The sequence below is a fragment of the Colletotrichum abscissum genome (assembly GCF_030869225.1).
Source record: "Colletotrichum abscissum strain IMI 504890 chromosome Unknown Scaffold_4.1, whole genome shotgun sequence".
In the NCBI taxonomy this organism is placed as follows: Eukaryota; Fungi; Ascomycota; class Sordariomycetes; order Glomerellales; family Glomerellaceae; genus Colletotrichum; species Colletotrichum abscissum.
The window spans coordinates 968,180-995,759 of NW_026850320.1; the positions used below are offsets into that span (position 1 = coordinate 968,180).

The 27,580-nt window shown below is 54.9% G+C and overlaps 8 protein-coding genes across 8 annotated transcripts; 4 read left to right on the forward strand and 4 right to left on the reverse strand.

The window, feature by feature from the left end:
* Nucleotides 1-658: 658 nt before the first annotated feature.
* CABS01_02264 (uncharacterized protein) lies at nt 659-1,738 on the reverse strand (the record flags this gene model as incomplete). Its single annotated transcript, XM_060535642.1, has 2 exons — nt 659-1,466; nt 1,656-1,738. The coding sequence occupies 2 exons, from the start codon at nt 1,736-1,738 to the stop codon at nt 659-661; spliced, it is 891 nt and encodes a 296-aa protein (XP_060395947.1).
* A 6,380-nt stretch (nt 1,739-8,118) lies between these two features.
* CABS01_02265 (prenylated Rab acceptor 1) lies at nt 8,119-9,965 on the forward strand (the record flags this gene model as incomplete). Its single annotated transcript, XM_060535643.1, has 2 exons — nt 8,119-8,643; nt 8,721-9,965. 2 exons carry the CDS (start codon nt 8,119-8,121, stop codon nt 9,963-9,965), a joined length of 1,770 nt encoding a protein of 589 aa, XP_060395948.1.
* Nucleotides 9,966-10,396: 431 nt separating this feature from the next.
* On the reverse strand, nt 10,397-11,239 carry CABS01_02266 (uncharacterized protein; the record flags this gene model as incomplete). The annotated part of the gene is made up of 2 exons (XM_060535644.1): nt 10,397-10,848; nt 10,969-11,239. 2 exons carry the CDS (start codon nt 11,237-11,239, stop codon nt 10,397-10,399), a joined length of 723 nt encoding a protein of 240 aa, XP_060395949.1.
* Nucleotides 11,240-14,299: 3,060 nt separating this feature from the next.
* Nucleotides 14,300-17,155, reverse strand: CABS01_02267 (uncharacterized protein; the record flags this gene model as incomplete). The annotated part of the gene is made up of 4 exons (XM_060535645.1): nt 14,300-15,264; nt 15,321-15,456; nt 15,511-16,900; nt 16,968-17,155. The coding sequence occupies 4 exons, from the start codon at nt 17,153-17,155 to the stop codon at nt 14,300-14,302; spliced, it is 2,679 nt and encodes an 892-aa protein (XP_060395950.1).
* A 1,843-nt stretch (nt 17,156-18,998) lies between these two features.
* CABS01_02268 (TTL domain-containing protein) lies at nt 18,999-19,982 on the forward strand (the record flags this gene model as incomplete). The annotated part of the gene is made up of 2 exons (XM_060535646.1): nt 18,999-19,034; nt 19,095-19,982. The coding sequence occupies 2 exons, from the start codon at nt 18,999-19,001 to the stop codon at nt 19,980-19,982; spliced, it is 924 nt and encodes a 307-aa protein (XP_060395951.1).
* A 231-nt stretch (nt 19,983-20,213) lies between these two features.
* CABS01_02269 (uncharacterized protein) lies at nt 20,214-21,337 on the reverse strand (the record flags this gene model as incomplete). The annotated part of the gene is made up of 3 exons (XM_060535647.1): nt 20,214-20,442; nt 20,556-20,749; nt 20,855-21,337. 3 exons carry the CDS (start codon nt 21,335-21,337, stop codon nt 20,214-20,216), a joined length of 906 nt encoding a protein of 301 aa, XP_060395952.1.
* A 1,167-nt stretch (nt 21,338-22,504) lies between these two features.
* Nucleotides 22,505-23,059, forward strand: CABS01_02270 (YjfJ protein; the record flags this gene model as incomplete). The annotated part of the gene is made up of 3 exons (XM_060535648.1): nt 22,505-22,616; nt 22,716-22,907; nt 22,965-23,059. 3 exons carry the CDS (start codon nt 22,505-22,507, stop codon nt 23,057-23,059), a joined length of 399 nt encoding a protein of 132 aa, XP_060395953.1.
* Nucleotides 23,060-24,384: 1,325 nt separating this feature from the next.
* Nucleotides 24,385-27,279, forward strand: CABS01_02271 (uncharacterized protein; the record flags this gene model as incomplete). Its single annotated transcript, XM_060535649.1, has 2 exons — nt 24,385-27,055; nt 27,146-27,279. The coding sequence occupies 2 exons, from the start codon at nt 24,385-24,387 to the stop codon at nt 27,277-27,279; spliced, it is 2,805 nt and encodes a 934-aa protein (XP_060395954.1).
* Nucleotides 27,280-27,580: the final 301 nt, after the last annotated feature.

Genomic DNA, 27,580 nt, shown 5'->3' on the forward strand with positions numbered 1-27,580 from the left:
AAAATCATCCGGTTTACTGCCTTTCGCCTACCTTACGAACAAAGTGGAATTCTGCCCGGGTCAATGATCGACAATGGTGGTCCCTTCCCATCTGACAACATCTAGGTTTTTCTCATCATTGGGTTCAGTACCTATCCCAGTAAGAAGGCGGGCAGAAAGAAGGAAAAACCCCCAATCGTGTCATCATTCCTAATAGAGTGCCAGCATGGATGGCATGAAGAAAAGGGAGAAAGGCCACCAGAATTATCTACCCAGACGGAGCAAAATCTGTCCTAGAAGATGGATGGGGAATCAAGTTACTGACAACAAGCCCAGTGGAGGCGATAATGCCAGGAGGGCTGAAAACGAACTCGAAGAAATGAAGAGACTCCCGCGATTCCCAGAATATCGTAACCCAATCTTAGTACTTCCCGTCCACTCTTAATCGAATAGAATAGGACCAGGCCCAAACCGGGCCTTGGAACATGTAAAAAAAAAACGCCAGTTCCTCCATCCCCGGAAGATAACTTTTTAATGCGATGAAAAAAAGAACTCCGATTTTAATAACCTGTGATCCCCCGTGGTGTGGCGACGCGATGCAAATGGCGATGATGGGGGTGGGATGCGATGAACGATCCGGTGAGACACAAAGGACGATGCTGACGCCGCGATACGTCTTTCACATGTTATGCTGCTTCTCACGAAATTCGCGCCGTATGTCTTCCACCTTGGACCCGTCCCGCGGACATGACCACCCGCTCTCCTCGATCTTGACTCTGTCGAGGCATTTGGAACACCGCCACCACTTGGGATAGATCTTGCGCTCCTGCAGCCACGCGACCGTCATCTCAAACGTCTTTGCGCTCACGTCCTCCTTGTGGACGTCGGTAAGGTGGATGCGCAACCGGTCCTTGCGGTTGAACGGTTCGTTCTTGCGGTTGCATGCCGGATAGTCGCAGAGGAAGACCCCGGCGGTGCCGTCCTTGTTGCTGATGCTGTTGTTGCCCGCGCCGTTTACGCTGTTATTCCTGTTCCCTTGCGCCGCTGTCGCCGTCGCCGTCGCCGTCCCTGTCGCCCCTGCCGCTCCTGCGCCCGCAGCTTTGCCCTTAGCCTTGCTGGTGCCAGCTGGCGGTTTCTTGGTTGTGATTTTGGGACTTGGATTACTGGTGCTTGTCGCGGGCGTGATATCTTTTAGGGAGAGCGCGGGCGAAGGCGCCGTGGTTTGGCTATCGACATGAGCCTGTTTGTAATGCTTGTCGAGGTCGACTTTCCGTTTGAATGGCTTCGAAGGACATGCTGCCGATAGACAGGTCCATTCGATATCTTGGACTTTTTGTATGGGCGATTTGCTCGTTGCGATGCGCGGTACAACGTTGGGGAGCTCTTCTGAGGGCGAATGCTGTTGTTGCAATTGCCAGAACCCGCCGTCGTCGGTCAATATGTAATTGTACTTTGAGCAGTCAAAGTTGGGATACGGTAGCTCGGCCCTTTATGGTTGAGTCGCGAGAAAGGGTCAGCATTGAGAAAAGAGCTGTAAAAGAAAACTCGCGGCATGTCTTCAATTGTCGGGTGAGAAGATGGAGGGGGCTCTCTTGGATGCTCTCTCGATGGATGTAAACGGGGAGAAAAAAAGAGCGGCAGAGGTGCTGTGCTGTTGTCATCAAATTGAGACTTACCATGGTTCGATGGTAGACATGTTTGCGCTACCTTTGCTCACGGCGGCGTGCGGTCTTTTTGCGGCTGTTGGAGGGGCCATCATGAACGTGGTTTCTTTGCCCGGGGATATAAATCAGCGTTGTGTCTCTTGCTCTCTCCGTAATCCTGGCATGGCGAATCTGTCCTCTCCTCTCTCATCCTGCCGCGCCTCGTATGGCCAATTTCCCGTGTTTCGTAGCAGGCCTACAGTCGATCCAGACGTCGGCAATCGAGATAATGCAAACAAAAAGAAGGAAAAATCAAGAGCAATCAATTGAACCCAGGGAACGCAGAAATAGGGAGTGAGAACAAACCTTTGGGCTTGGCTAGAGACATAACAGGCCGCGGGTGCGCGGCGAAAGAAAGATGAGATACGGGCAATTTGGTACGGCGATAGAGAGAAAGAGCAATCGTCGTCCGTGTCAGGTGAGACTCAGACGGATCACGGAGCCGTCATGGGAAAGGCAGACAGACGAACGGACGGGAAGGCTGGGATGGGTTGGATTTGGTTTTGGCGTGCCGTTGTAGTTGGTGATGATGGTGAAGGAGGGAAGAAGTTGGACGTAGGGATCATTTCATACTGGGCCTCCAAACCCCCGACGGGAAAGGATGAAAATAGTGAGTTTGCGAACAGGACGGAAGGTCTTTAATGCTCGGTTGTTTGTTCGTTCCTTCCTTTGGGGACCAGGAGATGAATATTGCTTTTCTCCTCTCCTCTCCTCTCCTCCCCTCCCCTCTTACCTCCCTCCCAGGGCAAGCCGCAACACAACACACCACAGCAAACCAACCAGCTCGAAACCCGGGCGGACCAACCAACCCAAGGGGAAGAACGAACCAACTTAGTACCTACCTACAATGGTCAAAAGGAAAATGAGAGAGAAAAAAAAAAATGAGCAAGAGAGGCAAAGCAAAGCAGGAGTGGCAGCAGCAACAGCAACAGCAACAGCAACAACAGCTGTAGCAGCAGGAGCATGAGGATCAATCGGGCCAATTCCAAGGGACCAAAGAGACTAGGTAGGTTGAGCAAGGTCCCAGGTTGGTTCAGGTACGGCGGCCGTTCGTACGGCACAGCTAAAAGTACTTTCGCTTATTGGGGGGTGACTGTGACTGCAAATGCTACTGCGACTGCTACTGCAAGATTGCTTTAAAGGTGCGTTGAGAAAAGGTACCATATCTGCTCTGGGTGATCCGTAAGAGCAGGGTAATACGGGTAGTCAAGCCAAGGTATCCGCATGGTAAGGTAGGGGGCATCATGTAGCAGCAACATCAACAGCAGTACCCGTAGGAACAACTTGAACAAGTTACAACGGCTAACAGCAACCAGGACAGCAACAGCAGCTCATGCGACAGCGACACAACTGCTACAAAAGGTCATGGTACGTATCCTGTTCGTAGCAACGCATCTGGTGAGAGTGGCGGGGTTTAAAACGCTGTTTGCCCAATCCCCGGGAAGAACGGTTCGCCCATTTCGTTCTCGAGCAGAAGGGGGGGAGTGTCTCTTGAGACTTGTCCTTGAATTCTTGGATTCCTTCGGGGCGCCTTGGGGGAGAGGGAGGGGGTGGTAAAGGGGGGTGTCAGGATGTCTGGGTGTGGCTCCTAGCCTCCCACACCAAGTGACTTGGCGGGAGTGAGGGATGAGATGTGATGGAACTGCGGCGGCGGCAGCAGCAGCAGCAGCAGCAGCAGCAGCAGTAGCAAGAGCAATCACGGCATGTAGCGTGCGTTGGATGAGCGGGCGAGCCTGCATCTGTCTCGTCTCGCTGCTGGACTATAGCCGTAAAGGTGAGGTATGCGTCCCTATGCTAAGGCAGGGTAAGGAGTATGATAGAGGCGCTAGGAGTGTGTGTACATGTGAGTATGAGAGAGTGTGAGTGTGTGCGTGTGTGTGTGTGTGTGCTGCCCCGGGATGAGAATAGATTTGATAAATGGTAATAAATAATAGTTGCCCCGTCACTTATTATCCGAATTCAAAAAAAGGATTGGGATCGGAGGGGCAGAGCCTAGAGGGTGTAAGAGGCGACCAGGATCAAGGACGTGCGTGTCCATCATTCCGATAGACGACATGAACAACGACGACAGACGGGTCTGTTTGAAGCATATGAGACGAGGCGAGATTGACGAGTGCTTGAGCCTTCCATTGAGCCTCGAGCATTCATTCACCGTCCGCGGATAGGAGGAGTCTGGGAATCTGAGTTCGAGAGGGCTGCATTGGTGCAACGACTTGATGAGCGGCAGCGGGAGATGACGTTGGTAGCGCTCTGGTTCGGATGCTGGAAAGGAACTTTCATGAAAAGGATCGTTGGTGCGAACAAAGTGCAAGGTCAGGGGAAGGTGAAGAAGGTAAGGTATTGTCAGCAGTACACGCTTTACGCAGTACTGTGTAGGTGGCAGCAGCAACCACCTCCACCTCAGAGGTCCACGTATATTTTCGTTCGAAGGAAGAGGTGAGGTAGGCGTCTGCAGGGGAGAAGTGTATCCGTCCGAATGGGATGGGCCCCGATGCTGCGACTGATTGACGGATCCTGCGGACGATACAATGAGCTCAAGCCGAATAAATATCTCAACGGGGTTTCCTGCTGACAGGTATCATCAGCTCTTAACCTGCCACAATTTGCTTACATTTCTGAGCTTCTTCACCTTGCGCCGCGTTGAAGTTGAATCATGGATGGTAGACGATGCGAGACCCTGAGTCAAGGACCTGGCCTCAGGCCCGAGTGGGCTCGACAAGATTTCGTGATGATCACCGAGCATGGGAGCCTAGGAGGTGCGGGCTCCAACAGTTTGTGGGGATGGGGTGGAGACCGCCTCACGGTTCGACGGTCCAGTTGCATCTCGGGATTAATTATATACCCCCCAGCTCATGTTGTTGGTGACGAGCGAATGTGATGACGGTTGAGCGAGCGGGCGAGCGAGGAACCTGACCCTTCGAAGCAAACGATTTGTTCATGTTTTGATCATCATGTGGACGCCGAAAGAGTTGGGGTTCCAAGTTTGTAACTGTCATTGAGACTCCGGCGGCGGCACGGCGAGACAAGACAGTCTGACGGCGGGCGGGAGAGACGGTAAGGGAAGAAGCAAGTACTGTCTGACTGTGTACCTACTACCTAGTAGGCAAGGTAGTGTACTCTGTACGGAGACCTCAGCTAGAGATGGGAATATCTGATGCTTTGCCGCGGGATTTTTTGTGACGAAGAGATGTTGCGATTGGACTCTTTTGCATTCTAAGAAGGAAAGATTGAGGTGCTGTTAGATGATACGTATTGTCTCGGGCTCCAGATTCTTCCAGAGGTGTCTCATTCCCTTCCATTCCAGGATTACCTAAGGCGAGGTAGTCCGTAGCTTCCAAGTTGGTGAAGCGCTTGTGGTGATTACCCTAGCAAGCTGCTCAGAGTACGTACCCAAAATAATATCGGAGGAAATGACGGGACCTTGGGCAAAACAAGATGAAGCAAGCAGTTGAGCATAAGGTAGGTAAGGAAGGTAGCTAACAGGCGAACACAGATACCGCGGCAGCGTACGGATACACGATGCCACAAAGCGTTTGAGCATTGCGACTACTTGGATTCCATCCCGAGGCTCTCAATCCAGAGGCCCCAAGCTCATTAAGCGAGCAGGAGGTTACCCACACAAGCTGTGCCGTTTGGGTAGGTGACTGTGACTCTACCTTGGACTCCCAGAATCAGCGCCACGGAATACAACCTGAGGGCTGCAAGGCTTGAAGCTCCGACCCGGATCTTCTTCCTCGAGCTGCCGCATGAATGCATTACTGCGTTGGCGCACGCCATTTGCCTATCTATCGGCTTCCCACGCTACCCTACGCAGGAATATGTTCCTAACTGCCTCGGGAGGTTGATCGTCGCAAGGTAGGTATGGATGGACGTGAGGGTGATGGCGCATTGGCGAGCGAACCGTGGGCCTGGCAATATCTGAGCTTGCCTTGAGACACCAACAAAAGCCGCAGGCATCGAAGGGCGTGGCGCGGTCGGGCTGGATTTGATGGAAGGTAAGGAAAGGTGAAGAGAGAGAGCCACGAGCAAGAAAGAGAAAAAAAAAAAGTCTGCTTTGGCTCGGCCGTCATCCCTTCTTTCATTCCAGCCCATTGGCCTCACGTCACGATTTAGCGGGCGATGGCTGCTTCTTCTTCACATTAGTGTCATTCTTGCCATCTGGGGGTTTCCTTGGGGGTCTGCCGCTTGGGTCGCCATCGTTAGGTACCGCTAGTCCGTCATTGGTCCTTGGGGCGATCGTCGACCGAGTGGTGGTTGTCTTTTAGTTTTGGAGGGGGAGTCTAACAGAGCTTCCAGCCTTTGCTTTCTCCCACCGCCTCCAGATTCTTTTCAGTAGAAACTCCCGTCTCGCTCTTGGGGAGACGGGTGCATACCTAGATGCGTGGGTGCTCGGGAGAGAGACAAGATGCTGCTAGAAACCGGAGTCTGGAGACAGACGACCATGCGGTGTGGAAACACACTCCGGCTTGACAGCCTTGAATGCGACTTGGCCGGCTCTGACTTGCCAGAGGCATGCAAGAGGGGTCCCCCTCCATGATCCAGCTGCCGCGCTGTCCTATCCCATGGAGCCCAATTGAGGATTGTGTGTCGCCCCAGCTTGAAGCTACCTATGGGCTCTGAGCTATCCTCGGATGTGGTTCTCAAGCTTTCTCGTCTGTCTTGCTCCCCCGTCCGGATGCGTCCGTACTCGCGGGGGGATCAACGACGGGAAATAGAAACCAGGGAAGTAATGGGTAGTAGTAGCGGGCGGTTGTGTCATAAAGCAAGGCGGTGGTTTGGGTACGGAGTGCGGTGTACGGAGTAGTGTTAGTTGGAGCCCAAAAGTCAGATACACCATGACGAGAAAGAAAAGTCTTCCTTGGTTAATGGAGGGGCGGTCAGAGCTCTTTGGTAGCTGAGTTGGCTGTCTCTCTCTCTCTCTCCGCTTCCTTCATTAAGCTTGCCCATATCCCCTTCGGTGGTCGGATCTTTGTCGGATTCTTCCCTTTCTCTTCCCTATCGTCTTGTCATTTACCGGTTGTGTTTCCTCTTCTTCTGACTGACAAAGTCGGATGGAGGACCAGCGGGAGATGCATCACTACAGCCTTTGAGTGTTTTTGTTTCTTTCCGAGCGTGGAAGGAATACAGAGGTCAACCAACCACCAACGAGAGGGCGAGCCCCGCAGCTCGCCCCCCGCGCGACCGAAGGACGGGAATTGTCACGATAGGAAAGAAAGACAAACAGGAAGAAAGAGAAAGAAGCAGAGAAAGTGTTGTTTCCTTGTGAAAACACTGGGAGTTTCGAGGGAAGGAAGTGGTCAATTCACAACAAAGTTGGCAAGAGGTAAGCGACGTTCTTTCTCATTTTCATCCCATGTTTCCCTCGTCGCCTTCCTCTTCCAGCTCTTGGGGAGTTAGGCCTCCTTCCATCTCTTACAGCTGCCCTTTGGCCTTTCCTTCCCTTTCGTTCCCCTGCCTTGATCACATGATTCACATACCTACCGGTACCTTCCCTTCCCGCATCATGGTTCGTCTGGCATTCGGCCCAAGGTAGCGAATTCCTCAAGCGTTTGCTCGAGCATGCACCTCCCTCAGTCTCAGCCTCTACAACAATATATCCATTCATCCCTTCTCATTACCCAACTCCCACGAGACGAACCCGAAAACTCAAGATCCAAGACGGGGAACACGGACGACCGGACAGGGGCCCCCTTTCTCCTCTCCCACGCCAACCAAACGTGTGGGAAACCGTGCCGTTTTACGGTTTCTAGTGCCAATCACCAATCCCCACCCCTGAACTGAATTGACGAGATTACGGATCCAGCCCACACTGCCTTGCTCAGCACCTACCGAGATTTTCCCTGCCTGGGTACCGAGTACGGAAAAAGAAAAGCTGACGGGAGAAAAAAAGATCGCCTTCGGTTCCTCAGTACCGAGCCACCGCGACCACGACGAGACCAACGTCAACAATACCATCATCACCAAACGCCTTCATCGACTTTGCTCAGCCTCTGCCTAGTCAGCACCAACTTTCTACCGCATTGGGTACCCAAATTCTGCCTGCAGCATCACGCTTGCCCATCCCCCAAGGCAGCTTTCTTTAGCCTTTACCGCCCCTTAGGTATCTCTCATCGCCCCAAGGTGCGTACGTGTTCCGTTCCGCGCGTCAGGAAAGCTAATTCCACGAGGAATGGAGCTGAAAAGACACATGGCCTGAACCTCCCAAAATGTTTCAAATCCACCATTCTTCCTATAATACCGATACCATCCACCCTGTGCATGCATCCCGCTAACCTGCACCCGCTCATATAGAACACGGTCTTTTCCTGTGTGACGATCAACAAACCGTACAAAAGTCTCCCCCTGACATTCTGCATCTTCATCTACCCTCCTCTACCGACGCCTTCCACCTTACCGACGCGCATCAATCGCATTTTCCACATCCAACACCGACACCATGGCTCGCATCCAGATCCCCATCGACGCCCTGACGAACCGTCTCGGCCTGCAGGAGCGCTTCAACAGCATGCGTTCCGGCGGTTTGAGCGGCCGCTTCGCCAACCTGCGTCCTGTCGGCGAGTTCTTCGACATGAAGCGCCTCTCCAAGCCCGCCAACTTTGGCGAGGTCCAGTCGCGATGGAACTACAACCTCTCCTACTTCTCCAACAACTACAGCGTCGTCTTCTTGATGCTCAGCATCTACGCTCTGCTGACCAACTGGCTGTTGCTTTTCGACATCATCTTTGTCATTGCGGGCATGTTCCTCATTGGCAAGCTCGACGGTCGTGATCTCGAGATCGGCTCTTTCAAGGCCACCACATCCCAACTGTGGACCGGTCTTCTCGTCATCTCTGTGCCCTTGGGCCTGTACGCCTCGCCTTTCGCGACGCTGCTCTGGCTCGTTGGTGCTTCTGGCGTGGTCATCCTCGGCCACGCTGCTTTTATGGACAAGCCTATCGATGAGGCTTTTTCCGGGGAGGCGGTCTAGATGGTCGGCCGCGAGCTCCCAAATTTGCGCCCCAGTGGGGAAGACCATCAAGGCGCGGGCGGAGGAAACAGGGAGCTGCGCAACAGGGGTCCTGGGAGGACGGGACGAGAGTTGTCGAGGAGCTAGAGGAGACGGAATTGGACAATTCAGATACACAAGGCGTTGGTTTGGTTTCGCGAGGAAAGCGGTTCGCAAGCGACCCGCTCCGCTTTACGGGTACAGACGTGGGTGACCGGACGACGGCATTGCGTAGAGGATACGACTACCAGCATTCGGACGATGACGAGGACGACAGCGAAGACGACAGCGAGGACTCGGAAGAGTCCTCTTCGGAAGACGACGAAGAAGAGGAAGAAGAGATTGATTGGGATCAGCTTTCTCCGAGAGAGCGGGATGAGGCGCTCGCGCACAGAGCTCTGGCCCGTATTCGACGTGCACAAGAACGGGGCAAGCTCGAGGTCAACCTTAGCAAAGAAGAGATGGCCGCCCTAGAACGACGGAGGAAGCGCATTGAAAAGGAAGCACGCAAGCAGGAGCGTAAGCAGCGGCGCGAAAAGGAGCAGCGGTTCGCCATTCCGCTGTCGCAATTCCAGCCAACCTCCTCTCGCAGAAGGTCGCCTACGTTGGCTCTGGAGGACGATCTGCCCCGCCATCCGTCGCCTGGAACCTTCGCCAATGTCCAAGACGGTGGTGCGATGCCGCCCATGGGATACTTTCCGCCGCCCAACGCTTCGCGCACCCGCCCTAGATCGGCAACTTCCGCTTCGCAGCGACCGACGTCTCGAATCATGGGCGAGAGGGGCTCGTCGCCCTTCAACTATGCCTACGTCCAGGGGCCTCCAGGCCAGCGTTTGCCATCGGATAACATGTCGCCTGCTTCTTCGACCTCGTCTCTGCCAAAATCTCGAAATGGCGTTGACCCATTCCAGTTCCAGACTGAAGGTCCCGCCAGTGCCGCTCGACGCAACGTATCGGGCTCCACCGACGGGCGCCGAACATCCGTTGCGCCTCCGACGGGTCGAGGCGGCCGGGCTCCGCGCGGGCCGCCACCCGAGGAGAGTAGCAGCGAAGAAAGCAGTGAGGCGAGCAGCGAGGAAAGCACCAGCGACGGCATCGGAAACGGTGCTCAGATCGTCGAGCCGCCGCAGCGTCCGCCGTCATCCGGTCCGACTACGCGGAGAGGTCGCAAGGAGGCCGTTGCCGCGGAGGAGGCTGCCGCCCGTGAACCGGCACGTGAGGTTTCGCGGGGTAAGAAGTCTGCCAACCCGTCGCCGTCCAAGAGGAAGCCTACCGGTGGTCGGCGCAAGAAGAAGTAGTCTTTTCGCTGTCGAGGGCTGGGTCAAAAGTTGTCTGCCGTGTCTAGTACCGATAATAGAAACGATACTCCGTATTTCTTAATGAATTCCTTGCTCTCCCATTGCCTGCATCTCTGCGCTTCTAGTCTCCATGCGTACTCCCCTTGACAAGTTTGTTTAAAGGTCATCAATCGTATCTTGATATATCTAGAGGTATATATGTAAATGCGCCATGCACGGTCGTAACGTGGCATACAATTTTTCCAAAGGCCAGTTCCCAGGACAATGCATGGGACGAACCAGGATAAATAGTAAAAAAAAAAAAAAAGCCCGTAAACCAGAAAAGAAAACGCTCTTCAGTCATAAAAATGCTGAACAAGAATGTCCACCCATACCAATCATAGTTCTTGCCCGTTCGTTCTCTTTGCTCCCGGTGCCTCGTGAGTCGGGGTTTAGACAAACATCTTGGCAACACCATTCATAAGCCCATCAGCCCAACCACCGCCGCCACCACCACCACCACCATCCCGCTCAACACTCCTCCTCTCCCACGAATAATCTCCATCGTACCCTCTCTCGACATGCGCGCGGGTGGCAGCACCACCGCCGAACCCGCCGCTCGCCATGCGGACCGCCTCGCCGACGAGGCCCATGGAGTCGCCCGAGGCGGCCTTGGCGCCGATGCCAATCATGCGCTCGATGCCCGGCGGGAGGCGGAGGCCGAAGCGGGCGAGGAGGGCGGTGAGGAAGCCGCCCGTGATGAGGGGCATGATGACGAGGGCGACGACCTTGTAGGGGTGCTTTTTGGCGTAGTAGACCAGGTCGCGCCAGAGGCGTTTTACCTGCTTGAGGGTCTTTTGGACGAAGCCGTTTCGCGGGGAGCGTTTGTAGTACGAGGGGCGGCCTTGATAAATCGTGTTAGTTCCAAGGTATTGGGCCTTGGGGAAAGCGAATTGAGTTCCCTGAGTTGTAGAATAGCTGGATGAGGGGGAGGCTGGGTCGAGGATTCAATGGACAGACATACCACCGCCGAAGCCGAAGAATGACGAGCGCGAGGCATTGGGAATACCGAAAAAGGAGCCGCGCGACGCATTGTTCTTCTTGTAGTCGTCGCCGCCAAAGATGGAGGCGGCGATGCTGGGCGCGCTGTGTCGCTTGCTGCGGGAGCGAGAGGAGGAGCGGGAGCGGGAGCGGTGCTTGGTGCTGTGCTTTTTGGAGTGGTGGGAGGAGTGCCGGCGGGAGTGGGAGGAGCGGCCGGAGATGACGCTGCCCGTGGACAAGTCGAAGAAGCCCATTGTGATGTTGCGTGTGATGTTGCGTGTCTCGCGATTGTCTTGCGGTGTAGGTGTTGTAGGTGGTGTGGGAGAGCTCTCTGTAGTGGGAGAGCTTCTTGCTGGGTGGGTGTGGGTGGCTGAGACTATCCGTACGGAGACTAGGTCCGGGATGTGAGGTCGTGGTGGTGAGTGGATGAAGGAGGAGGGACACAGCTGGGATCAAGCTGTGATTGTCGTGGTGAGAGAGGCGAGCTCTTGTGGATGCTCAGGTTGAGAGGTGGAGGAGGGGAGAGGTTTGTGTAAGGAGTGAGAGAGTGGGAGTGAAGAGTGAGAGTGAGAGTGAGAGTCGGAGAGCTATCGAGACGTGGAGGTGGTGAGACGGTGCGGTGGAAACCCACAGACGCCAAACCAGTCCGGGGAGGGAATTAAAAAACCCTTGTGCGAGGCTGGAGAATGCGACACTGTCTGGTTCGGGGAGTACGGTTTGCGGGATGGGATGTGGCGCGTTACACACGGAGACGAGTTTTACTATGCCTGGGGGGTTGTCTTGTCTTGTCTTGTCTTGAGCCTTGATGAGGCGTTCGTACGGATAGAGCTGGCTATGCTGTATTCGTAGCCTTATGACATGGGGTCTAATTGAATTGGATGGACTCGCCAGGGGAGCGATGTTGAAGCTCGCGAACTGGTGGGAAGGCCGGAGGGGGAGGGGGGAGGGGAAACTGGTTCGTGCTTTTGGTAGACGAGAGTCTAGAGAGACCAGGAGGCGAAGAATGGGGATAGATAGACGAGAACGACGAGGGTACACCCTAGGTTTTGAACTCTGGATGGAGTTCGTTTTGCTGGACAACTTCAGCCCAAACGTGGATATCTCCTCGACACCTTGAACCTGATCGTGGATCTTTCCAGTGTTGTTGCCAGCTTGTCAACAGTCAGACGTCTTTCAAGGGCCCAGGCCAGGTGAATTCGTAGGCTCTCGCAACTCTCTCGCGTGCGCAAGAACCAGGGTTCGTTTTTTTTTCTTCACTGGATATGCAAGCGATTTCCGACGCAAGCAATTCGTTCGGCAAATGGCAAGATTTAGTGTGCGGACTGGGGGCTGAAAAGTTGTGAGTGGACGGGGAACGGCGGAATGTGGGAATTCGCAACCAAATTTTTGGACTCTTCTGCGACTCAATGCGTGGCCCTGCGTGCGAGTGTCCGCTTCCGATGGATATACGTAGTAGAGAACAGGTCTGGCCAGGAGGGGAGCACAGGAAGCAAGTGTTGGACCTGTTGGTTTCTTTGGTTCGGCGAATGAGGGTGACTCTAGTTGTCTGGATGCTGAAGAGAAGTGGACGGTCTCCAGTTGTATGAGTCTTTCAGAGCCTGACTGTGCAAAGTCCCAACGTCTCGATTGCAACGTATCAATTGTCTGTTGTTTTGATTTTTGATTTTGTTCATTCACCGCTGGTTTGTCGTCCTGTGTGTCGCCTTTTTCTTGAGATGTATGTAACTCCTCTCGTATTTCCAACATGATCCCAATTGATTGCTTTTGGTCTCACATGTTGTTGGTACGTATCCCATGTGAAAGCATGTAAAAGACCAAAAAATGGATGGCTGGGAATCGAGAAAACCGTCTGGACAGGGTTTCGCAGGGTCCCCATCCTGTCTCTCCCAAGGCCGAAGCTAAAGGAGCTTTGGTGCTCGATTGTGACCGGGGTAGTCCAAACGCTAAACGGCTTTGGGCATGGCATCTGTGGATGATCAGTTGCGGTCTGGTGGGGAGCATTGCGGATGGGATGGGACGGGATTCTCAACTTTCTCTCTCCTCTAGGAACGAATTTCGAGAAGGGTTGACTTCCTCAAAGACAGAGGCTTCGAGTTTGGACACCGAGTCGTACATCTCATGTGTTTGGGCCAAAGTAATTTCATTTCTTGATGTTGGACATCGACAAGATGAAGCTCCCGGGTATGTTGCCTCAGAGGTCCCGACGAAATGTCAGAGACGTGGAAGTGATACTTGCTTAGCCTTCCAACGGGTCGTGCCTATCTCAGGTCTAAACCTACATCGTAGGTCCGGAAAAAACATGACACTCTAACAGAAGGAAGGATTGGTCTCTCCTCTCAACTGCGTTGGATGAGGTGATTTCCCTTGGCCCTTCCCTGATATTTAAGCGATTTTGGCTGGACATTTCCCAAAGTACCTACCTCAAAATGCTCAGTTATTTGACTGGGAAGGGGTGCTCTAGGCTGCCCAGATCACGCAGAAGGTCCCACCAACGACCACCTTACCAGGAGCTCCCATCTGCCTTCCTAACGTACGCATGGTAGGAGTGAGAGAAAGTCTGCGTATGGCCAGCAGTGCTCTACCTTTTTGAATGTCAAGGGTAGTGTGGTGGTGAATGGCAAGTACGAATGTGATCAGTGCATCCTCTATGAAGACGGAAACCCGGACAGTCTGGGTTCCTTTGCTCTCGGGGAGCCTTTTTTCCCATCCCGGATCAGCAGTAATAGTAGCGTCATTGAATTAGAGCATCATACGCGGGAAGAGCTGTGAAACTGAAAGATATGTAGTAAATCACACTCCAGGAAATTGAAAGCCAAGGTAGGCAGTTTAAATGTCCAGATCTGGAAGGCGAAATACGATTACAACACTATTATCGAGACGTTTCGCAGAATTGAGCAGGCCAGCAGCAGCACCTTGAATGAGTGGTGCTTTGCCCGGTCCGGTTCTGCATCATGTCACAATCAGGGTGGCATACTGCTCTGTTCACAAGAACATTTCCAAGACATGGCATCGAAAAAAAAGGCGGTCGTATGGTATGTCTAGAAAAGACAGACGCTTGCTATACCTCCCAGTTACGCCCGTTTCCTCTATGGTATCTCATATAGTCATAAAACAGAACGCCAAACTGGATCTCAAGTAACATCTTCCAACGAGTGTGCTGTTTCCCCATTTCCCGAATTTGTAGCAGATAACCTCCAAACGCCTACATCGCTGAAAAGATCGTAATCAAGACAACGTAGAACAGAGAACGAACACTGGTCTCAAAAGAACAAGGAAGAAATGCATACCGCACACACGCTCTCTCTCCCTCTCTCTCACGCAGTCAACCCCATGGCGCGCAATCGACTCAACACCCCAGCGTCGCGAATAAGCCCCGTGCCTCGCTCAATCCACGCATCAAACCCTTCCAGGCTCTCGTTTCCCGGAAAATCATCCCAAATCTCGGCCTCGGTGTCCGGGTACCGTGAGTGAATGCCCCTGAGCGCATCGACGTTTGTCCACACCGGCAACCTCCTGCGTACGCAGCAGTAGTAAAAGTAGAGAATCCGGCACAGAGACTGTACTCTTGTGTGAACAGCCTGCTTCCTCGCATCATCGTCCGCCTGGTCGTACACGGCGGCGGCGTCACCCGGTACCACAGCCCACCACGACAACCGCCAGCGCAGCGTCAGGAGAATCCGACCGAGCCTCTGTAAGAACGGGAGGACCTTATCGTCGTCCATGTTCCCCGACTCGTGCAGGAGGCGCTGAAGGTTCCCGTAGGCCTTGACCTCGAGCTTGCGACACATGAGCTTCGAAAGCTGCGCGGCGAGGACGAGGTTCTCGGCCTCGAGCGGACTCTCAGGGTTCAGGGCTTGCTCCACGGGTGTGCCCATAGGCGTGAACTGCCTTTTGGAGACGTAGGAGAAGCCCGCGCGGCTGGGCATGTTGTTGACGAGGCAGAGTAAGGCGAGTGGATCGTCTCGCGACGTCGTCAGCTGGGTCATGCAGCGCTCCCAGTCGTCTGTCTTGGGATCGACGCGCAGGATTTCTCGGTCGATGAAGGCCTGGAAGCTGCACTCGCTGCCGTCCATCTGCTGTCGGAGACCGTGGAGGTACTCGTGGCACGCGTCGAGGTCTAGGACATAGATGGGGCGGCCGTCTTGGTGGACGCGGATATCGAAATGGCTTCGCGCGCGGTTTACCCTGTGGATGAGATTGTCGATTTGAATTTGCCTAGGGAGCTCTCTGCGGATGCGGGTCTTGTTGTCACGGGTCGGATGATAGATGGCGTGTTGGGCTGCATGATGGTTAGTCTCCACGTGGAAGATATCGGTGCTCCAAGGATTGACTTACAGATGTAATTACACGTTCCCGCTTGAATAAGGTCCTCAAAATGGGCTCTGACGCAGGGCCCGGGCCATCTTTGAGAGCCGCCGTGTTTGTCACATCCGGTACAAGAGCCCTGAGAGGAATCATCACTTCGATTGCACTGGGTACAGGTTAGTGAAAAGTACCACGGACTGCCTTGGTTACAAGTGCTTACCTTTTGCTTGGAATGCTTGCAGCGAATGCACACCATCTTCTTGTTCCGCGTCTCCTTGGCCTGTCCACGAGAGACGGGGTCCATCGGGCCGTGGCGGCGCCCGCGAGCCGGGCCTGACCGACCGGGCCGGCCCACGAGGCTTTGTGTATCAGAGGATCTGCTACTGCTGCTGTTGCTCAACCTTCTTGGGCGGGCCACGATGGGCATGGGCTCTGTCACTCCTGACCTCCTTGGTGGCTCGGATGGGCGCAATCTCTGGAAGTGAGAAGCGCCAGATACAGACAGGAACTGAGCCGTGGTACGCTGAACAGGGCTTCTGCGTTGCGATGCTGGAGTGGTGCTGCTCATTGCCGATTGAAGTCTGGGGACCTGTCCTCTGACGACTGCATCAATACGGACCGGGTCTGATCGTCTCCTGAGTCTCCTACCCGGGACCAGAAGGCCACTCGCCGCGGTTACGGCAGGGTTCTGTGCTGCCGATGTATTTGGGACGCTCCGAGGTTGTGTTAGTCTAGGAGGTGCGTACATCTCGTTAAGGTAGTAGTCGATGGGATGCGTCTGCGAGGGTGAAGGCGCGTCGGGAGTCGCACTATCGCCATAGTCGCCCATGTGAATGTCGGGCATATCGGGTGGAACAATAACCAACGACGGGCCCAACTGGTTCGCGTTATACGGGATGAAGCCTTCGGAAAGCGATGGAGTGCCCCACATCAGACGGTCAAAGTCGTCAACCCTCCCCTCCCCGACATCAGAATCCCAACGATCATAGAAGGGCGAAGTAGGACTCAGACTCAAGCTGGTTGACAACGAAGTCTGATTCGCCAAGCCCGTCGACAGGGCGCTGACATGCGGGCCCGGGACGCTTCTTGGCGTATCGGCGGGAGCAAAGCCAATGTCGGAAAAGGCATCATCGACGCCGAGTACGGATGATTGCGGGGTGTTGGCCGCCGTCGCCGACGAAGCGCCAGAAACGGGACTCTCTACCTGCAAGCTGAGATATGGGCATCTAGTATTCACGATGGGACTACTCTCAAGGGAGTGGTTCGCAGACAGGATGGCGTCGGAGAAGGTGGTGCTCGGGCTGTTGATGCTGCCAAACAAGCCTTGTCCAAAGCTGTCATCGAAGCCTACACCGTTACTAAAGTCGCCAGCATGGCTGAAGACGACGGATTCCTCCTCATCGACGCCAGACGAGCTCGCCTGGCTGCTTGTTCGGGCCAGCTCCGACGACACAGGTTTAGCGGCGTCGAGCTCGATGCCATTGTCAATGGCGAGGTCGAAAGGGAGATCGTTCTGGTCTGCCACTGCCGCGTGGGTAGGCGGCCAAGTGGACGATAGAGCGGAGACGCCGGCTTGATGAAGATAATCTGGAAGCTCGTCGTAAAAGTCCCTGAGCCATGTTAGACAATGACTATGACGGTGTCTCGGGCAAAGGAGACAACGAGGCTTCAACTCACTTGATCAAGGACTCATCGTTTCTAGGAGCGTCGGTGCTGAGGAGGCCGGCGGGACCGATGGGCTGAGCAGAAGAGCCATCATGGCCTGCTGCTGCTGCTGGCCATTGTTGTTGGCTGAAGGGGTCGTCGGCCGATTGCCCGGCCCATGTGAATGGGGTATTGTTCCTGATGTTATCCCAGTGTGCCATACCAGTGTGAAATGTCAAGATGACTTTGATGATGAATGCCTACTTTATTCCAAGAAGGCTGTGTTGGAGTGAGTTTGCCCAGAAGTGTGGCAAGAAGAGGAAGTGAGTGCCCCAAACAGGCTGGGGAGGGGATGGGAGGCCCTTCATAAGGTATTGTTTGCCTGGGTTGACAAGACGAGGCTCTGCTGTTGCTTGGCTGGACCTTGATCAGATTCATTGGAGCCGTCTGTCTGTCCGTCTGTCTGTCTTGTTGGCATGTGGTTGACGAAGGGTGTGTGTAAGTGTGTGTGTAAGTGTGGGAACAAGCGGACGAGAGGAAAGCTTCCGTCACTGTGTGTCTCTGCTGTGGCATCTGCGCGGTGCTTTCCTTAGTGTAGCCCAGGGGACTAAATGGACCAACCAGACCCCTTAGGCAAGGGGAAACGTGCACGCCTTTCGGTGTGTTACAGCAGAAGTTGGCGCCGGGGAAGGGAGTTCCAGGGCTCCGATATAGGGCGGCAGATGGCGGCTTACACCGGTTCTTGGTTCTCTCGCACGCCTTTCGTCCAATGATTTAGACACTTTCTTTCCTCGTCCCAATGTTTGGTTTCCCTCCGTACATGGCAAGGTTGCGATGTCCAAGAGGAGGGTACATGAGGAGGGTACATGAGCAGGGTGCCAGCTAAGTACTTCCTCTCCACTACACCATCTCGTAGTCCATACTCCATAGAGACAGGGCGAGTGTGTGGTGGACCAAGAGAAGAGAGAGAGAGAGCCTGCAGAAGCTCACGTTGGGCAAACCGCAAGGCGCACCACCGACTCGGGACGCCTCGTCCCAAAGTTCAAGTATTTCCCACAAGCCCACAAGCGTGCCAAGTTCTTTGGCTGCTTCTGAGTCGCATTTATGGCATTCATGGCGTGTGTGTATGTGTGTGTGTGTGTGTGGACTGTGGCCTTGATCCGAACATTGGAGGCATTAGGTATCCCACCCTCATCTACCTCGACTTTCCCTTCTCGTGCACTCGACCTTGGTCCCCTTCGTAGATCCATCCGATGCGGCGTTGCCGTACTCCGTGGTCGGCGGGGTCAACCGAAAGACAAGAACTGGGCCGGGATGGATGAGGAGGGGAACATCAATTTTCAGTTCTTCTCAGAATCATCGGACAAAGTCAATACCGTGCCACATGACAGGACACGACACAAAACAGACCCTTCTTTACTCCGACTAGAGGGTCAAGGTAAACACAGAATATCAGCCCTGTGGGTTCTCCCATGGACCACGGTAAGAGTCATACCTCACATCGGAGCTTTTCTTGTAACCCCCCGGTTTGGTGTTGTCTCTTATAATCCAGCCAAACCAGCCAGCCCTTTTCTCATGTTTCCCTCTTTCGAGTGACCGAAGCGCGCGCGTCATACTTCGCCCAGCTACAGTCTGTCCCGGAAACTCTCCTTTACACCATCTTTTCCTTTCGTCTGCCTCATCCGCGGAACCACAGCCGGGCAGCCTGATCTTGGCCCTCGGTTGCCTTCTTTTCTCCTGATCCCTGTTTCTGCATTCTTCTGTCCGTCACTGCTGCGGCTCGGCGGCAGCCTGCTTTGGATCTACGGCGTACTACCACTACGACTACGGCACTACCCCATCAAAACCCACCAGAGAAGAGAGGCATCAGAAAGGCCGAACGCGTCGGCGCCAGATTTGCCAATATATTGCTGCCCGACCTCGGCATATCTCTTCCTATCTCTTTGTTTTCTTTGGACCTCACTGTCCTTAGGACATCGCCGACGTGCGACAATGCGGCTCTTGGTAAATAAATTGGCCTACTATCCCCCCCCCCCCCTTGGCCGGGTTACTCACATACGCACAATGCGTGGGTTATACCCGGCTGACATGGTTACAAACGTACGGGGTGGAACATCGAATAAGCTGATGAGTACGCCTCTCCCTCTTCCGTGTCCGTAGGTAGTCAACGACGACGGTCCCCCGTCCCCCGTCTCGCCCTACCTGGCACCCCTCATCACCGCCCTGAACGAGGCGGGCCACACAACCGTCGTGGTCATACCCGACAAGCCGCTCTCCTGGATCGGAAAAGCCCACGCCGTCGGCAAGACCCTGACCGCAGAGAGCAGATGTCCAGCGTCGTTCTATCCAGATGACGCCAACGAAACTTGCAGCGTCCCCGGCTGCGGCGAGACTGAAGACCGCACCCACCGCTGGCTCATCGTAAACGGGCCCCCGGCAAGCTGCGCCCAACTAGGCCTCTTCCACACGCCCAACCTATCGCCGCAAGACTTTGACCTCGTCGTATCGGGCCCCAACCACGGCCGCAACGCGAGCACCGTCTACGCGCTCGGCAGCGGCACCGTCGGCGGCGCCCTGGAAGCCGCGCAGTGCGGGCGCCGCGCCGTGGCCCTCAGCTTCGGGAGCAAAGACCCGCAACCGCCGGCGACCGTCCGCGCGGCGTGCGTGCGGGCCGTGAAGCTCGTGGAGGAGCTCGCGAGCGAGTGGCACCCGCACGTGGAGGTGTACAGCGTCAATGTGCCCATGGTCGCCGACGTCGGTGAGGCGCCGGTGAGGTTGACCAAGATCGCGGAGGGGAGATGGGTCACGGGGGGCTTGTTCGTTCCCGTGCTCGAGGACTCTGCCGCCGACCCTGAGAAGAAGTTGGCCATGTCGGCGCCGGCATCGTCGTCGCGTACGTATCGGTTTCGGTGGGCGCCGCAGCTTGGTGATATCAAACGACAAGCTGAGGAGAGTTCCGAGGGTGAGGACCTGTGGGCTTCGCTTAATGGCGTCATTAGCATCGCTCCGTTGAAGGCGAGCTTTACTGCCGTGAATGTGCAAGAATAAGCCTCTCTGGGGGAGGGGGGGGGGGGGGGGTCACCCACCCCCTCCCCAATTGCTCGGTGAGAAAGGATAGAATTAGAGTTCTGGCGTCCTTAGTGGTCCGTTTACGAACATGCGACATAGAGATGGCGGTTCTAGATTCGGACAAATAGACTTGGAGAAGCAGATTTGAACTTGGAAGTAAAGAGACGGGCTCACAATAACCCAAGTGACGAAGTAAAGACGAGCAGACTCTTAGATGGACACACAACTATTGGCGCTATCTTCAATAAAGATCCCACCGTAAATCAGACCCTCGTTCAGGTTACTGGATTGATACCCCGAGTTCACCACGTCACCGGTACCCGTGGGCTTCTTCAAGATGCCAATCTGGTACTGCCCGTCGCCGGCGAGATCAACCGGGACGACACCGCCCTGCCTCGCGAGCGGGTTGTTGCCTGCAGAGTACCATATCTGGATTGTACTTAGAGGCAGACCATCAGCCGGAGGTTCTTTTTCGCAAAGCACCAAACGTAGTTTGATCAGTCATTCGAGGATGAACAGAGGGCCAGGAGGAGTAAGAATGGCTTAGCTCACTTGTTCAAAAAGTCCAACGTGAGCGCAAAGTTCTGCCACGACCCGTCCATCGCCATCGGCGTCGCCCAGAGCAGCTTATTATCCCGATCCAACAGCTTGTACGTGTCTTTTGGTAACTCCGGCTGGCCGATGATGGTGCCGGTCTGGAAATTGAACTGATTCGCATCATACGCCGCCGTCTCGTGCCAGACATTCTGCATTTACCAAAAGATTATCAGATCGAATGCCACCAAAGTATGCATTCGCGACTTGGCCTTCACATCCTCCGTCAATGGAGGCATCGAAAGAAGAAGACTCACAATATACTCGTGCGTCAAATTCAACGGCCTCTCCAAATCCGACCTCGCACTGAAATGCAACGTCTTCACCCCCTCCCCCGCAGGACTCCCCTCATTCGCATCCTCCGCAAACAACAACCCCGCGCGCCGGAAGCCTCGCTGGTTCATGAAGACACTCGCATCGGAGATCGTGACCTCGAGAGGACGCTTCCTCTCCGCGACATCGAAGCGGGAGGACCGTGACCCGGGCCGAGTGGAGACCGGAGCCGGGCCCGGCAGGAGGATGATATCCGACCAGGACAAGTCCGCGCCCTTCACGTAGTCTGGATTATACGGACTCCACCCACCGCCGAGGGCCGTGTCAAAGTCTTGAGGTGTCGCTTCGGCGGGGACGCGGCCGTCGAAGATGAGTGGACATTGGATCGTTGCGGCGGTACAGGATGAAGGCGAGGCCAGAGCGGAAGGGATAGCGAGGAGGATAGGGATGAGGAAAGGCGAACGCATCGTATGTTTGGACTTGTGCGAAGTGAAAGGGCCGGCTTAATAGGAGGGAAACCTCTGGAGCAAGGTAGCGTTGGACATGTTAGGGTAAGTAAGTAAAGTGATACAGCTTAGTCAAAGGAGGAGGAAGCAACTCAGTTTGTCTGCTTTCCATGTGTTCTTCGAGAAGCTCGGTCGAATTCTCAAGTTGATGGTGTTCTTGATATGTCGACGGCGGCTACGTTCCGAGACGTTTGAGGCCAAGGGAGAAGTTGTTCCAGATTCCTAGAGAGGCTACAGCCTCGCAGGTGCCGCTTGCTCCTATGGTCCCATATAGCCAATGCTAAAAGTCCTTTGCCCACAGCTGGTACTTCAGTTGCAATTGATGATTGCATGAGATATCAAACCGAAAGCCAAACGCTGATGGCGTTTGTGAGATGGCTGGCCCAAAACTAGGACTGGCCAGTCTTGTGTTACCATGCAGTCAACGCGCTATCAAGCTGCAAGGCATTCATAGTTTCCGGAAAGAAAGCAACAGTTCAAAGTCCAGAGATCAACCCGTCGCCGAGCTCATCGTCAACCTCAAGTCGATTACACAACATAGCCCCCGTGCAGAGAATATCGTTTGAGCAAACAGGGCCGAGTAGACCTTCATGAAAGATATTGATCAATGTCTCAAATCGCATCAGCTACTTAACCGCAGTTCGTCCGAGTGCAAAGTGGAAGAGACATTGCCAATTCCCGTCACGTGTGTCTCTGCCTAATGTCATCGGTGCAGATACGAAATACGATCCGGGGGACTCAGCCCCGGCTGCGTCCAATGGTGAGCTTCGGTGGGGTGCGCCGGATGGGGCCGTGAATGGCCGCTTGGTCGCTTGGCTGCTTGGGATCCATTGCCCCGGCGGTGATCGGCCTTGCACGGGATTGGAGCTGCTGGCCTCATAGTTGGTAGTCTTGGAGAAGAAGACGTAAAGTTTGGGAAGTAAGGAAGTAGGGCAACTGGATGCTTTTGAATTTTGTATAAAGTATGGGCATACTGTCTTCATTCTCGGCGACCACCCTACTAGATTACAGAGACGAACAGCCTTTTCTCATACTCTCAAGGTATTGCAGCAGTGGGAAGAGAACATTTGAAATCCCAAGATTTTCGTCACCACACTTGACTTGAAGCCAAAATCACGAACAGTCATAATGAACTTCATGGGCAGAAAAAGCGACGTCAAGCAAGAAGACGTGGCCAACGTCCCGCCGGAGCTATCAGACCTGCACTGCTTCACAGAAACGGGCGGCGTCATCACAACCAGTACGTCCGCATCTTTACCCCATCACTTACCTTACCTTACCTTACCTTGTACACTCCACATACATACCTTACACAGCAGCGATGCTTACACAGGGGCAGCAATGTTCGACATCCCCGGCTACCGCGTTACCCGCACCCTAGGCGCAGTCTACGGCCTCTCGGTGCGCTCGCGCAACATCGCCGCGAGCCTGGGCATGGTGATCAAGTCGCTTGCGGGCGGGGAGCTGCGGTGGTTCACGACGATGCTGTATAACTGCCGGAACGATGCGCTGGGGAGAGTGGTGAGCGAGTGTAAGCAGAGGGGGGGCAACGCGATTATTTGTTTAAGGTTTGATGCGTCGGATTTAGGCGGGTTCGCGCAGACGTGTGCGTACGGGACTGCGTGTGTTGTTGAGAAGGTTGAGGGAGGAGAAGGGGTTGCGCCGCAGCTTGCGGGGAGTTGAGAGAGTTTGTAGCACTGTAGAATGAGATGGGGCGGAAAGTGAAAGGAAAGGGGGAGAGGAAGTGTGAGGTGAGGTTGTCGTGGGGGTTGAGCTTGGCAGGGTGAGATTTTTGTTTCACGGAGGATTGCGGTTGTGTGAGGTATTCTGAAATGGAGGCCTGAGGTAGCTGGGCAGAGGAGTTTTGATACCATTGCGTTGTAGTTGATGTTATTTTGAGAGGCAGCTGAATCGAGGACTTTGACAAGTCAAACATGTTTGGACAGTCAAGTATAGACTGCTCTTATACGGAGATCATTGAAACAGTGATGGTCTGTTGTCGATGATCTGCAGTTGATGTCGTGATGTTCGTGCATTGACGAGGACCGGATGGATCGCAGATGAAGTTGAGATGAGAAACAATGGTTAGCCAATGTCTGAGTGAAGAATATGCCTCTCTCTTACTCAATTGAGATGAGAACATGGACCTGATAGACCTGCCTCATATGGAATATTTGGCTTGCAGATGGAAGGAACGAAGGTGCAGATGCAGCTGGTCTTGAGGTACAGTCAGGTACCTTGAAATGGCAGGCTCCGAATCCCGCGATAAGGCAAGATAAGGACCGCTTAGCTAAGACCTGCTACATTCGAACAATTAAACGAGACACCCGTAGCACCCTGCTAACTGCCCCCGGCTAGCTCCGAAGAACCATTGAAACGGGCCAAGCCCACTTGCTACCGCGCTCCGCATCCGTCTCCCACAGCAGTGGTACTCGACATCCAGGCCACCTCCGCCAGGGGACCCGCCACTAAACCCAAGCCAATGGATGCACCTGTGGACCACCCGCAAAGCTCCCCAGCCCAGCACCCCGATAGGTGTGCCACCCAAGTGCTCTTTGTTCGTTCATTGACTCGCCTCCACGGCCTCGGCCTCGTCCACGTCCACTTCACGATCCTTCGCACCTACACAACTCTCCGACATTCCCCCTTCTCCTCCTTCACCCACGGGTCCTTCTCGTATCTTCTTGCGTGCTCGTCCTACCCTTCCGGCGGCCCTCCTGCAATACCACCAGATACGAACCCTCCGGTCCATGGGGTGTCGTTGCGTCCTTTGATTTCCAAAAGAGGGCTGAAGCTGCCTCGAGACAGCATGCCGTTTCAAGTCACCGCGCAATCCACCTAGTTTCGATCCCATCTTTCTTTAGCTTTGCCATCTGCTGCCCTACTGCCCTCTCGCCTTGGCAAAGCTTACCCCCCCGGACGGAAGAACCGAACCTACCGTCAAACCCTCCCGACCGACGAACTGATAACCACCCGACGAGACCTCTCCGTCTCCGTTCTCCGACACCATGGACCCAGCACCAAGCGCTTCCGCTGCACCCACTGCCGAGGACCCCAGGATGTCCCACGAATCATCCCTCTCGAGCGTTTCCACCACCAGCCTCGTCTTCGACCGACTGCACGAGCAAAATGAAAAGTCATATTCGTCTTCATCTTCCCAGAGACGGCGCGCTCCGTCCGCCTCGCGCCCCGCTTACGCCGACCACCCGGACGACGACGATGACAACGATTACAAAGAGTCCGACGCCAATGACCTCGAGACGGGGCCCTTTCTGGCGCCCACGACGGGCATGATGCGCCGTGTAGGCATGGACCGCGGGCTGAAGAAGGGGATATGCATACTCGCCGCCGCATTCCTCCTCGCATGGGGAGGTGCTCTGTTCGTCTTCTTGTCTCGCAAGTCATACCAGCACGGCAGTCAGGTCGACCACGACCCCTCTGCGACATCGCGCGGATCCGGCAAGCCGGTGACCTTGGACCAGATCATGACCGGCTTCTGGTCGCCCTACTCTCACTCAATAAGCTGGATCGAGGGGCCTAATGGAGAGGATGGCCTGCTGCTCGAGCAGGGTGCGCGAGGCAAGGATTATCTCGTGGTCGAGGACGTCAGGGCGGGCAAGCTGGACCGCCAGGTCTCCGCCGAGGTCGTCCAGAGTCGCACGCTCATGAAGAATCCTTGGATCAACGTTGGCGGCCGCCAAATGACGCCGTACGACGGCCGTCCGAGCAAGGACATGAAGAAGGTGCTCGTTTCGACCGATCGCAAGCACAATTGGCGCCACTCTTTTACCGCGCTGTACTGGATCTTCGACGTCGAGACCCAGACTGCTGAGCCTCTTGACCCCGAGCATTCTGACGCGCGTGTACAGCTTGCGACGTGGAGCCCCCAGAGCAATGCTATCGTTTTCACTCGGGACAACAACTTGTTCTTGAGAAAGCTTGACGGTGACAAGAAGGTTACGCAAATCACAAAGGATGGTGGCCCCGAGTACTTTTACGGTATTCCCGACTGGGTGTACGAGGAGGAGGTCTTTGCCAGTAACAGCGCTACATGGTACTCTCAGGATGGCAAGTATGTCGCCTTCTTGCGCACCAACGAAACGGGTGTGCCCGAGTACCCACTGCAGTACTTCATGTCTAGACCCTCGGGCAAGGAAAAACCCGCCGGCGAAGAGACATATCCGGACGAGAAGCGCATCAAGTACCCTCGTGCCGGTAGCCACAACCCCGTCGTAGACCTGCTCTTTTACGATGTCGAGCGTGGCGACGTTTTCGCCGTGGACATTGAGGGTGGTTTTGCCGATGACGACAGACTCATCAACATGGTCCTCTGGGCTAACAACAAGGTCCTCATCAAGGAGACCAACCGCGTCAGCGATATTATGCGCGTGGTGCTCGTCGACGTCGTGGCCCGGACAGGCAAGACTGTGAACACCATTGACGTTGGCAAAATCGACGGCGGCTGGTTTGAGATTTCTCACGAAACCCAGTTCATCCCTGCGGACCCTGCTAATGGAAGACCGGACGATGGATACGTCGACACTGTGATCCACGATGATGGCGACCACATTGCCTACTTCTCGCCCATGGACAACCCCGAGCCTGTCTACCTCACGGGTGGCAATTGGGAAGTCGTGAACGGCCCCTCCGCCGTCGACCTGGCCAACAACTTGGTCTACTTCGTGTCAACCAAAGAGTCCTCTATCCAGCGTCACGTTTACAGCGTCCACCTCAACGGCTCCGACTTGAAGCCGTTCACGGACACCAACTTTGAGAGCTACTACGACATTTCCTTCTCCAGTGGCGCAGGCTTCGGCCTTCTCTCGTACCTGGGCCCCAAGATCCCTTGGCAGAAGGTCATCAGCACTCCCGGCAACCCCACCAGTTACGAGCATGTCGTCGAACAGAATACACAGCTCGCCGAAAATGCAAAGAAGTACGAGCTTCCCATCCTCAAATACGGAACCATCAAAGTCGACGATGTCGAGCTCAACTATGTCGAGCGCCGCCCTCCCCACTTCAGCGAGAAGAAGAAGTACCCGGTCCTCTTCCAGCAGTACTCCGGCCCCGGATCCCAGTCCGTGAGCAAGAGGTTCTCCGTCGACTTCCAGTCCTATATCGCCTCCTCCCTCGGCTACGTCGTCGTCACGGTCGACGGCCGCGGCACCGGCTACATCGGCCGCAAGAACCGCGTCCTCATCCGCGAGAAGCTGGGCCACTGGGAGGCCATTGACCAGATCGCCGCCGCCAAGCACTGGTCCGCCCTCAAGTACGTCGACTCGGCCCGCATCGCCATCTGGGGCTGGAGCTACGGCGGTTTCCAGACCCTCAAGACGCTCGAGATGGACGCCGGCCAGACCTTCAGCTACGGCATGGCCGTCGCGCCCGTCACGGACTGGCGCTTCTACGACTCCATTTACACGGAGCGCTACATGCGCACTCCCCAGCTCAACCCGGACGGCTACGACCAGACGGCCATCTCCAACGTCTCCGCCCTCGCCGGCAACGTGCGCTGGCTGATGATGCACGGCGTCTCGGACGACAACGTGCACTACCAAAGCACCCTCACCCTCCTCGACAAGCTCAACCTCGAAGGCGTCGAGAATTACGACGTCCATGTTTTCCCTGATAGCGACCACGGTATTTACTTTCACAATGCGAACAAGATTGTCTACGATAGTGAGTCCAACCCCCCCCCCACCCCCCCCGTCACCCCAGAGGACCCAACAGGACACTCGGAGAACCCATGCTAACCGCACCGCCTCCTAGAACTAAACAACTGGCTCATCAACGCCTTCAACGGAGAGTGGCTCAAGGTCGCGGATGCCAAACCAATGATTGAGCCCAAGGTGAAGGAGAAGAGGTCGAGCGTAGCCAAGCTTGACGGTGTACCAAAGTCTTAATTTTATCATCTGGTTTATTTAAAGATGGAGTTTTTGGAGCGATATCAAATTTTGTCACGTTTTTTTTGTGAAGCTATTGCGTTGATAGAATCTACTCGGGCGCATGCTCAACCGCAATCTCGAACCCGACAGACACATTGTATTGAATATGATGCTGAAGCAGGTTAATACCTCCTTGATGTGATGCCATTCTTGGGCTGTGGACTACCTGTTGCCCGTTCAGGGACTGGGGTTGGTAAAATGGGTTGGGACCTTGAGTCTTTGGTCCACGAGATACTTGTATCAGGAGAAGCGCAGACGA